This window comes from Dendrobates tinctorius, unplaced genomic scaffold (genome assembly GCF_039654945.1).
Source record: "Dendrobates tinctorius isolate UK_male_01 unplaced genomic scaffold, ASM3965494v1 ptg000059l, whole genome shotgun sequence".
Classification (NCBI taxonomy): domain Eukaryota; kingdom Metazoa; phylum Chordata; class Amphibia; order Anura; family Dendrobatidae; genus Dendrobates; species Dendrobates tinctorius.
Genome location: NW_027361727.1, coordinates 11640698 through 11658000, shown reverse-complemented (window position 1 = coordinate 11658000; position 17303 = coordinate 11640698). Strand labels below are relative to the sequence as shown.

The window sequence follows — 17303 nt, the reverse complement described above, 5'->3', positions numbered from 1 at the left end:
GGGCACCACACATAGTGTGCAAAGCATGTATCGAATTATTACGAAAATGGAGCAAAGGACAAAGAAAAAGATTCAAATTTGGTGTTCCAATGGTGTGGAGAGAGCCAAAAAATCATCATGATGACTGTTATTTATGGTAAACACAGGTACAGGCACATCTTCACAATGAGGGACAGGCCTTCTTGCAGATTCCATGTTACTCCCATTTTCGTTTCTTATGCTTATTGAATCCTTGCACTTGCACTGCACAGAAATAACAGTCATCATGATGATTTTTTGGCTCTCTCCACACCATTGGAACACCAAATTTGAAGCTTTTTCTTTGTCCTTTGCTCCATTTTCGTAATAATTCGATACATGCTTTGCACACTATGTGTGGTGCCCAAAACTTGTCTTGGTCCCCAAGCATAACCCCAAAATAGGCAAAATACACTTTTTTTACGAAGTGTGTTATGTTTCTTCTATGTTTTGGCAGTGTATATTCACCACAAATGTAACAGAATGAGTCTGGATCGTTAAGACAACTTCTTCATGATGAGTTCATGCTTTTCACTGGAAAACAGACAACAACATAAAGTTAGTGCAAAAATCAAGCTATGAACAAACTTTTAGAACACTAATTAACACAAAACTATATTGAGAACTGCTCAGTTCAAGTACTAATCCAAAGAAATTAATGAGATGATGCGTCGCATTTACCAACAAGTGCTATAAATAAGATACCAAAAATCTCAAAAACTTGAGCCAATCTGGCAAAACTGATGACATATTCAGAATCAGCACCCCAAAAATACCCCAAATTCATTAAAATATTTTGGACACCAGAAAAAAAAATTTTTTTCGTTGACCTGTGATAATTAAAGCCTTCTATACATCGGTCAGACTCTTCACCAGGCCCAGGAAAATGGGTTGCTCAATTAAAGAACTGTCGGGTAAATGACCTTTTGAAAGCCACTCTGCGTATGAACTCTATATTACCATATGACAGTTACATAACCATGTCTCTTATGATATTTCATAGCGCATACATCTCCCCGGAGGTCAAGTCTAAAATGTCCCCCTCAGGGACTATCCCTGCCCTAAATACACTCCCCAGCTGATATTTTCCATTGCCTTTGGGACTGCCCAAAAATAAGGCAGGTGTGGGGTACACTTCTGCAACATCTCATCAACACTTGTGGCATATCTCTCTCCCCGGAGTGGGCCATATTTAATATTCTCGCACAGGACCAGTTGGTGAGGCTTTCTGTCCAGTAGCGCCGCATCCTGTTCATATGGGCGGCAGCCACACGTAAAAGCATTCTCCATTTGTGGGCACAGGATGTAACTCCTTCTTTAAGCCTAATTACTACAAAAGTAACATATCTCTTCAAAACGGAGTGGATAAAGGCCTTACTTAATAAAGAAAAAGACACGGAACGCTTTTTTTCCACATGGTCCTCTTTTATCAATACTCGGACATCTTCCACACGCCAGGCGATACATAGTTGTTTCCAGCTCAACTGGTATATGAGAGAGCAGCTTGCCGGGAATATCCCTGTTAGACTGGATTAAAATTGTGTTACGAAGTTATGGAGTTTGCCCAGGGGAGTGGGGAGAGGACGGGCGGGGGGGTTATAGTTGAAAAAATGCCGTCTAATGTTAATAATATTGCATAAATGTTCTTCTGTTATTGGACATTATATGTATACTTTGTATTACACTCAATAAAGACGGTTAAAAAAAAACAAAACACCATGTTCTCATCCTATTTTGCACTTTGGCAATACATCTTCACACTTACATCATGTTCTTACCTATTTTAGACTACATCTTCATACTTACACCATGTTCTCATCCTATTTCGCACTACATCTTCATACTTACAACACCATGTTCTCATCCTATTTCGCACTACATCTTCATACTTACAACACCATGTTCTCATCCTATTTTACACTACATCTTCATACTTACAACACCATGTTCTCATCCTATTTCGCACTACATCTTCATACTTACAACACCATGTTCTCATCCTATTTTGCACTACATCTTCATACTTACAACACCATGTTCTCATCCTATTTTGCACTACATCTTCATACTTACAACACCATGTTCTCATCCTATTTTACACTACATCTTCATACTTACAACACCATGTTCTCATCCTATTTCGCACTACATCTTCATACTTACAACACCATGTTCTCATCCTATTTTGCACTACATCTTCATACTTACAACACCATGTTCTCATCCTATTTTGCACTACATCTTCATACTTACAACACCATGTTCTCATCCTATTTTGCACTTTAACACCACTTTTTGATTTAAACAGTGGTAACCTACTGCCAGTATGGCTCCTGCTAGTAGTTGTTTGATAAGATTGATTTAATTTAGTTAGTAAAATGTGAATTTTTTTTTTTAAATGCTAAGGGGCATAAACGCCATATAACTAGGTCTTTCTCTGAATGTGTGTCTTGCAGGCTCTGGTGTCTTACTTGGAGCAGCTGGAAGATGAAGACGTGCCTGTGCGTGTGGCAGGTTGTGCTGCACTGGGATGTTTAAAGGTAAGGGGTGAAAACATGACGTAACCTAATCGGTTATCTTATTAGTCTGCTAAATCTATCAGCTTTTTAATCTTTGTAGATTGTTTACTAATTAATTAGAACATTCCTCCAGGGATGACTTTGCAGTGCTCTTAGATCCTCGGGGGCGGTATCTTTTTTGTGAAGTCCTTTCCTGCTGTTTTTTTTTTGCTTTTTCCTACTTCATTAATAAAACTCTGTTGTTACTATTATACACATGGGGTGGAGCTGGAGTTTTATTTCCATGCTTGTATTGTACACATTCTTTTATAAAGTCCTATACCAAAAAAATCTGAGAAAAATATAAAGATGCACCCCCCAATACCGAAAAAGGATTAAAAAAAATGGGTGATCATACTTTTAGTATTAAATTAATGTATGAGTGCCTTAGGGTCATCAATAGCTGATCGAGGGGGTGCAACACCCAACACCCCCACCATTCCTATTGGTGACCTGATATGCTGAGATGCAGAGCGACACAGCACCGGTCTGTCAATGGAATAGTGGTCGCAGCCGAATACTGCACATCCACCCTCTATTCAAATCGACACACCCCTACTCTGATCAGACATCGATGACCTATCCTAAGGATAGCCCTTCAATATAAAAGTCCCGGACAACCCCTTTAAAGGGTGCTCATCTGTTCTTAGTCTATGTTTGCACTTTACAATAATGATAAATCTGCCTCAATGTCTTTTTTGTTTTCTCGAATAAATTTTGCCAAGGGCTCGAAGGAACAAAAGAGGCGAGAGGGGACACCGAATAGTCAGCCATTTTATTGGCCATAACTAACCTTAGGATTGGAGTATATGCATTTGTGTTCATAATGTTCCCTTTGAATCCCATTTTATGTGAATATTCCAAAGTCATGGGGACCCTGACCGGCACTTTAATATTCAGGCCTAGTACTATAAAGGTCTCTGCCGATGGACATGCACAGTTCTCCCTTTCCTGGCCAACATGTGTATTTAAAAAAGAAAATACCTATTATCAGGCTTTGATTTAAACATTTTTTTATATATATATTTTTTTTTTTTTAATTTCTAGCTTATGTATAAAAAAAATGCACAAATCTTTCTCACTTCACACTGGCCGCTAAGCTTAGTATTCCTGCTTTGTGCAGAAGACTTTTCAGCAGTCTCATTATGGATAACACAGGATGCACCATACTATTAGGCCTAGTGGCCAGTGAGAAAAATGCAAGATTTGACCTTTTTTTTTTTTTCAATTATCAAATATTTAACAAAAAAAAAACTTTTAACATAAAAACTAGTGATGAGCGAGTGTGCTGGGATAAGGTGTTATCTGAGCATGCTCTTGTGCTAACATTATCTTCGGTGTGTTAGTGTCCCTTCGCCTGTCGCGCAGCCGCGAGACACGCAGGTTCGGGTTTGCAAAGAACTGTTAAATTGCACATTCTCTGCTGTACATCCACAGGCCAACGAAAGCATAGAACAACTTGTATACCTGTGCCAAACCGACAAGGAGGAGGTGAAGGAGGCTGCCAAGCACAGTCTGGTACTTTTTGGTAAGTTTAGTCATGGACTTATTAAAGGTTTTCCTGTGCAGCCGATCTCCGTTTGATAGTTTTATATAATGATGGGTTATTTGTGGCGCAGATCCTGGTGCTGAAGGGTTAAGGCAGCTGGGACCCAAATATAATATACAGAATTACTGCAGAATATTACACCTGCAAACAAGTAGTCGCAACGTGATGTCCTGAACGAAGGGACAATTTTATTTATTTTTATGTTCAGCTTGTTCATTTTTGGTCACCGCTCTTTTGCCAAAGATGGAAAGTATTTGATCCAAAAATGTACCCCAAAATAGTGCAAAAAAAACAAATAAAGAAACCCCAAACTATAGCTTCTCCCTAAAAATACAAGTCCTCTTACCACTCCATTTACAGAAAAGTGAAAATAAATGAATAAAAAGTAATGGGTCCTTGAAAGTAACCCATACTATCTCTGTATGTTGTATCGATCGCTTTACCTAACAGGTTACATCGCCTACTTAACTGATCACTGTTATAACAAACTGCATAAATCAATAACACAAGCGCATAGAAGAAATCTTGTTATCGATCTTATCAGAGAAATGGCTCAAGCTAAGGAACAAAAAACAAAACCTATTTCTCCATCACCAGCTAAAATCCATCGTGCTCCAAACAAGTTGCACTGTCTGCTCACTGAAGTATCAGATTACAGCTCCTTTTAAAAGGGAACCAGTCATTAGTTTTTTTTTTTTTCCCGACATAACCTATGGCCTCCACCTTTCAGCCCCATGTGACAGCATCCTGTAATGCTGCACATATGACTCCAATTTGCCCTGCAGGGGGAAAAAAAAGACCTTTTATTATACTAACCTACGGGGCGGTCTGGTCCAATGGGCGTTGCTGGTCTTGGTCCGGTGCCTCCTCTTCTTGCGATGCCGTCCTCCTTCTGTTCTTTGCGTGGATGATGCATCCTACATAATCCATAGTGTTCCCCTTTTCCGCTTCTGCGCAGGTGTACTTATCTCTGCCCTGTCGATGGCGGTGCGCATGTGCCAGCGCTCTTGACCCTTCTTCGCTTCTCCCTGCCTTGCGCATGAGCCCAGAAGTGCGAAGGGAGACACTGGGTGGATGATGTAGGATGCATCATCCACACAGGGCACAGGAGCAGATTGGCATCGCAAGAGGAGGAGGCACTGGGCCAAGACCAGTGACTCCTATTGGACCAGACCGCCCCGTAGGTGAGTATAATAAAAGTTGTTTTTTTCTATTTGGTAGGGGAGAGGGGGCACTTGGCACAGTAATAGACTCATATTGTGCTGCAGCTTCTAGCAAGTGGTTTGTCTCAAATTCAGCTACCTTGTCCTCAGTGCTGCTTCTCTCAGTGTTCTGCATAGACAAAAAGAATCCTTTTTGGACACCTAAAGAAATTAGATATTGTATATTCTTATTTCACTTTTGTTCTTTTGCTTTCTAACACAGGAGAAGATGGTAAAATTGCTTGTCGGCATTTGGAGGAAACTATGGGAAGTCTGCCTCGACTTTTTACACCGGCAGCAATGGCGAGCACGGCCTTCTGAAACCGACCAGGCGTTATATTTTTAGTAGACTCGATACCAGGAGGCAAGCGGCGCGTAAGAGGGAAGTTTGGAGATGTGAGCGAGCTACGTGGCAGTATTACCAGGCATCATTACTATGGACGGCTTTTGTGGTGGATGCGGATGGAAAGCTTTATTAAAATGAACTACCTCTGACAAGTACAAATGTTTTATGAAGCCCGAGAGCAAGAGAACAAGTGGAGACCTGCAACGCGCTTAGTGTTCAGATATACGGTCCAGCGTTGTGCGGGACGTTGCGTTTTGGAAAAGGCGCCTGCTCAGTGATGATTAATTGTAGATTTTAATAGTGTATATGGTATTAATATTCAGTCTCATGTAACAGATCGGCCGCGCATGTCCGCATTGCAGTACACGTGTAAGTATCTTGCGGTATAAGTGGCCACTGATATTTTTGTAAGGAATGCCACTAGTCCATGTGCAATGGCTTTTGACACTGAATTCTTTATTTTTTTTTTGTTTTTAATGAGAAATAACATAAGGCGAATGGCCTGATGGGGATATTCAGGCGTTGTTTATAACAATACATTTGGCTTATGTTGTTTTTTTTTTTTTGTTTTTTTTTTTTAACATGATAGCAGTCTTCGTTAGCTTGTGAACTGACAGTGCCATTTTTTTGTCTAAAATTCTGCTATATCTTTATAAATAGGAGATATAAATCTCCTGACCATCTGGACTGAATGCATATATATTGGTTCATTTTTCAGCAATTTCTTAACTCACCAGTTGTTTAGTCACTAATTAAAGGGAATCGGTCAGCAGATTTTTACCATTTAATTTGAGAGCAGCATAATGTAAAGACTGAGACACCCCGATTCCAAGGATGTGTCGCTTATTAGGCTGTGTCATAGTTTTAATACAAATCAGTGCTTTATCAGCAGATTATCACTGTAGGATTAGTTGTCATGTGCAAGCCCACCCTCCAGCACTGATTGGCAACCTCCTGTGTACACTGTCTGAAAGCTACCAATCAGGGGTGTGGGTGGGGTTAGTCACAGCTCAGCATTTGAGCGCTGCTAGATCTGCATCAGAGAAAATGGGGATTCTGTCCAAACTGCACCAAGCTGCCCCATAAGTGACACATCGCTTGCATCAGAGTCTCTGTCCCTACATCATGGTGCTGGTAAATTACCTAGCAAAACCCGGCTGACTAATTCCCTTTAAATGCACTCTAAAGGCAAACCTATTTAATTTGTTACTATGGCTACCAGCTAATCAGAAATACTCCAGCTTCTGAATGGTGTTGGATAGTAAATGGAATTTGCACAACCATTCTACTCAATACTCCCGTTGCTTACATTGCTCACACTATTATATCGCTTTCACATGTGTAAAGGTTGTTATTTTATTTTGTATATTGTTTGCTTTATGACCAAAGCAAATACAGTGTGTCACTTTTACAGTTTTAATCCTAACCTAAAATTAAAAGAAAATCCTTACATGTGGTTTTCTTCTTGGATAATTCTGTGTATTTAATAAAAAAATTAAAAAAAAACTTATAAAGATGTGTCTTTTAGTGCAGAAAAACAATACGGTTTCTTATTTAAAAATTGTAACCCAAAAGGCATGCGAGATCTCTGCAATCACTCGCTAGTCTCAGTGGCTCTATGTAGATGGCGTGAGCGGCTGTAGAAGTAACGTTACCGCTGCAGCCTGTAAACCATCAGTGGTAGCAGAGAGCAGCATAATATAAAGACTGAGACGCCCCGATTCCAAGGATGTGTCGCTTATTAGGCTGTGTCCTAGTTTTAATACAAATCAGTGCTTTATCAGCAGATTATCACTGTAGGACTAGTTGTCATGTGCAAGCCAGTCCACCTAACCTGTAACCCCACCCCCCAGTACTGATTGGCAACCTCCTGTGTACACTGTCAGAAAGCTACCAATCAGGGGTGTGGGTGGGATTCCTGCTTGCTTCATCGCGCTTCTGCGCAGGCGTACGTATCTGTGCTGTTGAGGGTAGAGCAAAGTACTGCAGTGCGCAGGCGCTGGACCTCTGACCTTTCCCGACACCTGCGCACTGCAATACTTGGCTCTGCCCTCAACAGGGCAGATAAGTACGACGCCTGCGCAGGAGGACAGTATCGCAAGAAGATGGGAGGCGCTGGACCCAGACCTGTGACACCCTTCGGACCGGATCGCCACTCGGTGAGTATAATAAAACTTATTTTTGTTATCTTGAAGGTCGGATCGGGGGCTTATCTACAGCACTATACTGTAGAACGCTGTAGATAAGCCCTGAAAGGCAGTGACCGTATCTTATAGCGGCCAAAACTGCTGACCAGTTCCCTTTAATAGCGCAATCAAAGGAGCCCAAAAAATGTTATAAGATACACAGATGTAACCTGTACGTCTGTTCATAATTTTACTATAAAACATTGAGCACCGTCCTAAATAGCCAGGTCCCTCAAGGAAAACCCCCCCCAATCCACTGCAGGCTATCGTCATGCCAGGCAGCCCGTAAGTTATTGATTTCTTTATTAAAATGTTTTTAATGTCTGCATCCCTGAAAATGAGATTTTATAGGGAATCTGTCAGTAGGATCAATGCTCCTAAGCAGTCTATATGGGCAAGTACATAATAGAAAGTTGAATTAGATTGTACCAAAGGTTCCCGAAAAATCCAGTTTTTTTGTAGGCAAATGAGCTGAAAAGATCTGTGCCAAAATAATCTGTCTCTGGAGATCTATTCAGTTCATTTGCATGTAAGAAAAATGTGGATTTTGCAGGAACTAGAGGATCATTATATGGGCCATGCAGGTCAAGAAAGAGGGCTTAGGGGGTTGATCCTGACAAATGCCCTTTTAAATGTCTCACTAAAGTATGAACTAATTCAAGCATGGTTTAACCCCTCAGTGACCACCAATATGTCTTTTTACTGACCTGCGATATAAGACTAGCATCCCCTGATGGGTGACAATCCTGTATCTGTCAGCTGTACACACAATAGCTGATCACTTGCTGCAGCAGTCACGATCAGTGATTGTACCAACTAGAATTGTTTAACCCCTCCGTTGACATTTTGTGAAAGCCCAAAGCCCCCTCACTTCCATTGCTGTAATGTGTTGGTCTCCTGGAAAATGGCCGCCGGATGCGGCGCATGTGTAGATTGAGATCTCGGGAGACGAGATCTTGGCACCGAGATCTCATTCTGCGCATGCGCCGCCTCCGGAGGCCATTTTCCTGGAGACCAACACATTACAGCAATGGAAGTGCGGGGGCTCCAGGCTTTCACAAAATGTCAGTGGAGCCCCCGCACCACCGAGCATCTGCGAAACTGCCACGCATCAGCCTAGAATGGATGTGTAGGGGCTTTCACAAAATGGTGGAGTCCCAGCAAGACCGGTCTGCCACACCAGCCTGGGATGAGTCAGATCATCGCCAGACCACCAAACACCTCCTGTGACCCCACTCCGCCAGCGCCTCCCGGTCACAACCTACACCCCCCCTCCCCGCTAAGATGAATAATTCGGACTGTAGGACGGACCCTCATTTGATGCATTCATTTTTTTTCTGAAAATTTGAGGCGCGTTTTATAGTCCGAAAAATACAATAGCTGGAACTGTCAAATGCAGCTGAAAATTAGCATTAAAAAACACCCAGTGTGAATTTAGACTAAAACATACAGGAAACCAAAAGTCACTTCAAAACTTCATAGGTCCCTAAAAAAAAAAAAAAATAAAATAAAAGTTTTGTAAATTTCTAAAATGCTACCAAAATAAAACATTTTACAAATGGTGCTGATGTAAATCAAACATAAGGGAAATGTTATTTCTTAATGTTTTTGTGTTGTGCGACTATCTGGATTAGGCCGGGGTCACACTTGTGAGTGGGACGTGAGAAACTCGTGCAAGTCTCTCACATCAATACCCGGCACTCGGACCAGAGTGTGTGGCTACATACAAAATACGTGCAGCCGCACACTCTGGTGCCGGGTATTGATGTGTGAATTTCTCACAGTACACATGTGTGACCCTGGCCTTATAGGAATAATAATTCAAAGCTCAAAAATTGCAAATAATTTAAAAATGTTGGTAAAATTTCTGTTATTTTCTGCATTTATTTATAAAAATAACAGATTTACCATTATCATAAAGTGTCACCAAAAAACAAACAAACCAACAATCTCAATCAATGAGATCTGTTGAAGCGTTCCAGAGTTATTACCACATAAAGTGACACTGGTCAGATTTCAAAAATTGGCCCGGTCACTAAGGGGTTAATATTAGTGACGAGCGACAGTGCTCAGATAAGGCATTATCCAAGCATGTCAAGTGTTTTCCGCATGATAAAAAAATATGTTCTAGTCCCCGCGGCTGTTACACAGCAGCAACACATGCAATGATTACAATTAAAACCTCATCTACATATATATAGGATTATACCATTCACAAAAGGCAATGGTCAGAGCTCCCCTCCTCCCCCTCTCTGGACAGGTAACACAGCAGCAGACATGCCAGTCTAATAAGGCTCAGGTGGTGGACAAATGACTAAATGCCCTTCTCTATTTTTTTTTACCAAGATATTCTTTTGATTTGAAAGAGTTGACCTAAAGTTCACAAATTATCCCTTTTGAAGTCACAGGTACTGGACTGTACAGGGGATGAGATTGCAATGACAAGTATCCACAAGTGCCGATTTTTGTGGTGAGTTCTCCTTCAATGGAAGTCTTCACACAGAGGCTGGACAGACACCTTGTCTGAGATGGTTTAGGTACTCCTGCATTGAGCAGGGGGTCAGACACAATGACCCTGGAGGTCCCTTCCAACTCTAACATTCTATGATTCTTCCAGCTTCTGGCCCTTTACAGATGCCAGAACCGAGAAGTGAAACTTTACAAAACCAGTGATACTCCCTACTAGCTTCAGATAAGTTGAGAAAACTAAAGTCATAACATACAGGTGCTTCTCACTAAATTAGATAATTAAAAAGTTCATTTATTTCATTTCTTCAATATAAAAAGTGAAACTCCTATATTCTATAGAGCGATTACACACACAGTGATCTATTTCACATGCTTATTTCTGTTAATGTTGATGATTATGTCTTACAGCCAATGAGAACCCAAGTCATTATCTCAGTAAATTAGAATACTTTGTAACACAAGCTTGAAAAATTATTTTAAAATCTTAAATGTTGGCCTACTGAAGTGTATGTTCAGTAATTGCACTCAGTACTTGGTCGGGGCTCATTTTACTGCATTCATGCGGCGTGGCAGGAGGCGATCAGCCTGTGGCACTGCTGAGGGGTTATGGAAGCCCAGGTTGCTTTGATAGCAGCCTTCAGCTCATCTGCATTGTTGGGTCTGGTGTCTCTCATCTTCCTCTTCACAATACTCCATAGATTCTCTATGGGGATAGGGTCAGGCGAGTTTGCTGCCAATCAAGCACAGTGATACTGTTGTTTGTACTCCAGGTATTGGTACTTTTGTCAGTGTGGACAGGGGCCAAGTCCTGCTGGAGAATGACATTTCCATCTCCAAAAAGCTTGTCGGCAGAGGGAAGCATGAAGAGCTCTAAAATGTCCTGGTAGACGGCTGCGCTGACTTTGGTCTTGATAAAACACAGTGGACCTACACCAGCAGATGACATGGCTCCCCAAACCATCACTGATTGTAGCACCAGGTTTTCATGTGAGAGACTCGCCCTGACATCAGCAAATTTTCCCGCAGCTCCCGGCATGCAACTAAAAACCTCTCATACTGACTGACCTGTATTTCCTGACTAATAAACTGAATTTTACTGAACAATCATTGGGTTTTTATAAGATACAGAACGGAACTACTGTACAGGGTGAGTAAAACAACCCATGATGCATTTACAGCAGGATATCATTCTAACACAGAAAAATAAGCTAAAATGGAAAGAAAGTTCTGATATAGGGCCATATTTGCCAGTGGTGTGAAGCAGGGAGTCGTGGAGTCTGAGGTTTGGCCTACTGAGTCCACAGCCCTGGCTTTGAGGGGGGGGAAAAGAGTTTATTTTTGTGCTTGTGTTTGTTGCTGATGCGCTGCTGCAGCTTCATGGATGGAGCTCCGCGCTGCTACTGGGCAGCGACAAGGGGGCAGACTTCTCGAAAGAGTCTACAAGAGAAACGGTCTACGTGGTTCACAATGACCAGAGTTCAGCTTTTATTTTTCCAGAGAAGTCTGTAGCAATATAACTGCAAAAATCTGAGTGTCGCTGCCACTGTACAAGTCAGACCTCCGATCCCACAGCACTGGTCACTACTGAGCATGTACAGAAATTGCAGCACAGATTCATCTCATCTATGACCCCACAGCACTGGTCACTACTGAGCATGTACATAAAGTGCAGCACAGATTCATCTCATCTCCGAACCCACAGCACTGGTCACCACTGAGCATGTACATAAAGTGCAGCACAGATTCATCTCATCTCCGAACCCACAGCACTGGTCACTACTGAGCATGTGCATAAAGTACAGCACAGATTCATCTCAACTACGACCCCACAGCACCGGTTACTACTGAGCATGTACATAAAGTACAGCACAGATTCATCTCATCTATAACCCCACAGCACTGGTCACTACTGAGCATGTGCATAAAGTACAGCACAGATTCATCTCATCTATAACCCCACAGCACTGGTCACTACTGAGCATGTGCATATAGTACAGCACAGATTCATCTCATCTATAACCCCACAGCACCGGTTACTACTGAGCATGTACATAAAGTGCATCACTGATTCATCTCATCTACCACTCTACAGCACCGGTCACTACTGAGCATGTGCATAAAGTGCAGCACAGATTCATCTCATCTACGCGTCCACAGCCCTGCCTCACTACTGAGCATGTACATAAAGTGCATCACTGATTCATCTCATCTACGCCTCCACAGCACCAGTCACTACTGAGCATGTACATAAAGTGCAGCACAGATTCATCTCATCTACGACTCCACAGCACTGGTCACTACTGAGCATGTACATAAAAGTGCAGCACAGATTCATCTCATCTACGCCTCCACAGCACCAGTCACTACTGAGCATGTACATAAAAGTGCAGCACAGATTCATCTCATCTACGCCTCCACAGCACCAGTCACTACTGAGCATGTACATAAAGTGCAGCACAGATTCATCTCATCTACGACTCCACAGCACTGGTCACTACTGAGCATGTACATAAAGTGCAGCACAGATTCAGATCAACTAAAAGCCGAGATCCTGAGATCAGGAACAGAACAGACATTTGTAGGACATTTCATAACTTTCCCAAATTATGAAAACATTTAGAGCACATCCTGCATTGTACTACTGTACCCAATTTATTATATATATTTTAGGAGTCGGTCCATTTTATACAGACTCACCAAAATGGACACTGACTTCGACTCCGCAGCCTTGGTCGCTGCTTAGCGGCGCACAACACCCCCTACCTCCATGGACACCAGCTTTCTCGTACACGATGCACTCTGTCACTGTGAGAACAAGTGTTAGCAAAACTTAATGACACCATGTACTGCTTGCAGAGAAGCTGGCACTGGAGCAGAGTATATCTGTGAGCAGGGAAGCTAGTAGCCGTCATGGTGCGTGGATGGATGCTCTGTACTAAGCAGAGGCAGTAATCACAGTATGCCGACATCCAGTAGTATCACGAAACAATCACTGACCTCAGGGAGACCAGTCAAAGAAAACACTGCGGCAGCCGGCAAAGGCGCTCAATCACAGTGAAATCCTAGGTGCATTGCTCCCTGGGAAATACAAATATGCAAATAAAGTCAGTGGAGCCTCATTTAAGAGACTCAAACACGGGACTAGCCAGATCTTCCTCCAGGGAAGGACCCATCCAAGGAGTGGCTCCTTTCGGAAACCACCATTACCACCATATTAAGTGGCCCTTTAAGTCAATATCCAGCTCTTTACGAGTTTACAGATATGACAAGGGAAACACCAATGCCAGGTATCCATCCACAGACAGCTGTTTCGGGGTGTTGCCCCTCATCAGTGTGGAGTAGGATTCTGTCTAGGTGGGAGCAATGCCTAGTAGACCAACATCTGATACCTGGCCTTGGACAACCAGTGGAGTAATTTGAGTCTGCTGGGCCAAGTGCAAAATTTGGACCTGGGCCCCCACCTCCATGGTGGTCAGATGTAAAGGCCCTTCAAGCAACCTTGATCCTATAAAGACACCTTTTCGCACCCCCCCATATAATGTTGCCCCTCCATCCTGGCACCTTCCTCTAATAATATCCCCTATTGATTATGCACCATTTCCTGCTACAACGTCCCCTATCCTGAAGCCTATTTTAGTAATAATGTGCCCCATCATAATATAATGTCCACCATCCTGGTGGAAAATTCCCTATCCTGAGCACATTCCTGATTTAATGTTCCCCATCCTAGCCCCTTCCTGGTATAATGTCCCCCAACATGAGTCCTTTCCAGTAATGTTCCTAGTTGTATTCTTCTCACCTTCCCCCAAGGAACGGCATCTTCTTCTATAGCGGGCGCAGGAGCTGACAGCAGCTTGCCTGGCCCAGTGCATAACAGCACTGCTATGCGCCTCCCATGACAGGCATGCCAATGGCAGTTGTCAGCCTCTGATTGGATGGTGGCGTATACTGCAGTGCAGGAAGTCGGCGGGTCTCAGCACTGCAATACATTTCAGCTGAATATGAATCCCTGGATGCACATCCAATGCAAAATTGGATGTCTATGCCTGGTCGCACCCTCTGTGACGATTATTACGCCCTTGCAGACAACCTTTTCTCAATCACTAAGTAAAATAACAGCAGCTATACTCCCCTCCGGGCCGACACTGGCTCTGCTGCGGCTTGCATGACATTGGTCACCCCTGGAGTCAGTGTGCAGCACAGGAGAGGGCACAGCCCTAAAGAACGTATGGCCAAAGTCTCCTCCACTAAGCAGCAGCTGCAAGACACCATGCCTCTTTAAAGGGAACCTGTCACCTGTTTTGTCCGATATAAGATGTGGCTACTGCCTTTAAGGGCTTATCTACAGAATTCTATAATGCTGTAGATAAGCTCCCGGTCCGACCTGCAAGATAAGTAAAATAAGTTTTATTATACTCACCTGGGGGGCTGTCCGAGTCCGATTGGTGTCACAGGTCCGGGTCTGGCACCTCCCATCTTCTTGTGACGCCATCCTGCTTACTTCATCGCTCCCCGGCAACGCACTCCTACACAGGCTTACTTCCCTGCTCTGTTGAGGACAGAGCAATGTACTGCAGTGCGCAAGCGCTGGGCCTCTGTGACCTTTACCGGCACCTGCGCACTGCAGTAATTTGCTCTGCCCTCAACAGGGCAGATAAGTACGCCTGCGCAGGAGCACGATGCCAGAGAGCAATGAAGCAAGCATGAGGGCAGCGTCGCATAAAGATGGGAGGCGCCGGACCCGGACCTGCGACACCCATCGGACCGGAAACCCCCCTCCCGGGTGAGCATAAAAAAAAAAGTTATTTTTCTTGTCTTGCAGGTCAGACCGGGGCCTTATCTACAACATTATAGAATTCTCAGCAGCAGTAAAGGTCTCAACACTCGGATAATCCTCACCACCACCAAAACATAAGACTATCATGTCTCCTGCGCTTGCTTAAAAAAAATGTCCCCAACCCTCTCTCCACTTCACTCCTGTAACTTTTCCATCAGTGCTGTTGTAATAAGATCCAGCAGCAGTCAGGATGGAGCCTGAGGAGAGAAGGGAGCGACACTGCTCCAAAGAGGCCGGGAAGTCCGGCAGGGGATGAAGTCCGGCAGGGGATGAAGTCCGGCAGGGGATGAAGTCCGGCAGGGGATGAAGTCCGGCAGGGGATGAAGTCCTGGCATACACTTAGGACTTTCTCTTCTTAGTGCAGCTTTTCTCATAAATCCTCCAGCACTTCGGTCCAGATCATGGCTGCTGCTGGAGGATCACAGGTGCTAATGAACAGAAAATAAGCCGTATGTGTAGTAAAGGGGCTACCAGGACATTAAACTTCAGGAAGGCAAATTCCCAATGGCTAAGAGGTGACCGTAGTGCCATAAATTGGGACAATGTTGGTGAAAATTAAAGTACACACAGCATTGTATAGCCGCTGCTCCAGCAAGGCAGGCAGTGTTCACACATAGGGTAGATGCTGCAATTTTCAACTGCTTTTTATCCACAGTTTATGCACCAAAATACGCAATCACAATCTTCTCTTTTGGTGCAGATTTGAAGCAGCGTTTTTATTGCAGTTTTTTTTTACTACTGAAAAAATGTGAATGTGCTTTTAAACGCAACTGTTTTTTTTTTCTTTTTCAAGCTAATCATAGAAACCTACAGAGAGCAAAAAAACCACAAACCGTGCACAATTCAACACCGTCATTCAATCACATCCGCTTTGCTTGGTCAGTTGCAGACAGCAGATTTTCTGTACTAATCATCCTCTCCATTATCAGCAGCTACAACGCACACTGTTCACCGTTAGGGAAGAATCAGATGGTCGTGTACCTCGGATGAGGATGGCAATGCAATGCACGTACTATGCAGCGGCTCTCCTCACTGTAGTGTGGCAGCATGCTTTTCTCTGCAGCTGTCACACTCGGGAGAGCCAACGGCCAGCCCATGCATGCTCCTGCAATCTTTGTGCCAGTTATATGGCCAGTCCGTGCACTGCGTTGTGACCCTCGTGCCAGTTCTGCGGCCATCTGGCTGTGCCACGAGTTTGCTTTTAATCCATCTTTCAACCCCCACCTGTAGCTTTCTGCCCAGTCACTGCAAACTCCAGTTAAAAGTACCAGAACTTATTTCCCCAAATGCTAAATACCTCCAGCAACTTAAAACCTCATTGAGAAGTCAGTAAATTTTTTACGCATGCAAAAAAAAAAAAAAAGAACGAGACTCAGCGTTTAGGATTCGAGTGCCATCAATGTTTGGCCCATGTGTCAGTAACTTTGAAGTTTAGAAAAATAAATAATTTGCTTCTCTTATCCAGAGCAATGTTAATCACGGACAACAGACTGATGTAACCCATGTGCTATCAGAGATTGTCACGGACCGATAGACTAGTATGGTTCAATTTCATCTATGGCGCTAATAAAAGAAGAAAAAAAAAAGGATAGAAATAACTGCCCCATCCTCCTCCCTACAGATATGATCTGTTGGGGAGAATCTGATGCCCCCCCCCATGCACATCAGATGGTTGCCAATCCCACCAAAATTAGCAGCTAGGGCAACTATCATCTAATGAGAGTCAGGGCTTTAAAGGGAATCTGTCATCAATTTTTTTGCCTCTGAGCTGCAGCCACCGGCATCAGGGGCTTATCTACAGTATTCTGTAATGCTGTAGATAAGCCCCCGATGTAACCTGCAAGAGAAGAAAAAGGAGTTAGATTATACTCACCCAAGGGCGTTCCGGGTCCGGAGGGAGTCACGGTCCGGTCTGGCGCCTCCCATCTTGCAACGATGACGTCCTCTTCATTCCTGGCCGTTGTGGCTCAAGTGCAGGCACATTGCTCTGCCCTGTTGAGGGCAGAGCAGAGTCCTGCAGTGCGCAGGCGCAGGACCTCTTCCGGCGCCTGCGCACTGCAGTAATCTGCTCTGCCCTCAACAGGGCAGAGCAGTGCGCCTGAGCCGCGAAGGCCAGGAATGAAGAGGACGTCATCGCT

At 43.6% G+C, this 17303-nt stretch overlaps 1 protein-coding gene and 1 long non-coding RNA gene across 6 annotated transcripts in view; one reads left to right on the top strand and one right to left on the bottom strand.

Moving 5' to 3' along the window:
* Positions 1-7123, top strand: part of RIPOR1 (RHO family interacting cell polarization regulator 1) — a 91388-nt gene extending 84265 nt beyond the window's left edge. For all 4 annotated transcript variants that reach the window (XM_073578409.1, XM_073578407.1, XM_073578410.1 and 1 more), the window contains 3 exons: positions 2475-2558; positions 4014-4104; positions 5551-7123. In XM_073578409.1, the coding sequence (XP_073434510.1) occupies positions 2475-2558; positions 4014-4104; positions 5551-5648 (273 nt within the window). In that variant the 3' untranslated portion in view covers positions 5649-7123. The remainder of the gene's footprint in view (positions 1-2474; positions 2559-4013; positions 4105-5550) is intronic.
* Positions 1-17303, bottom strand: part of LOC141092345 (uncharacterized) — a 96861-nt gene that overhangs the window by 39341 nt on the left and 40217 nt on the right. The gene's annotated exons all lie outside the window — the stretch shown is intronic.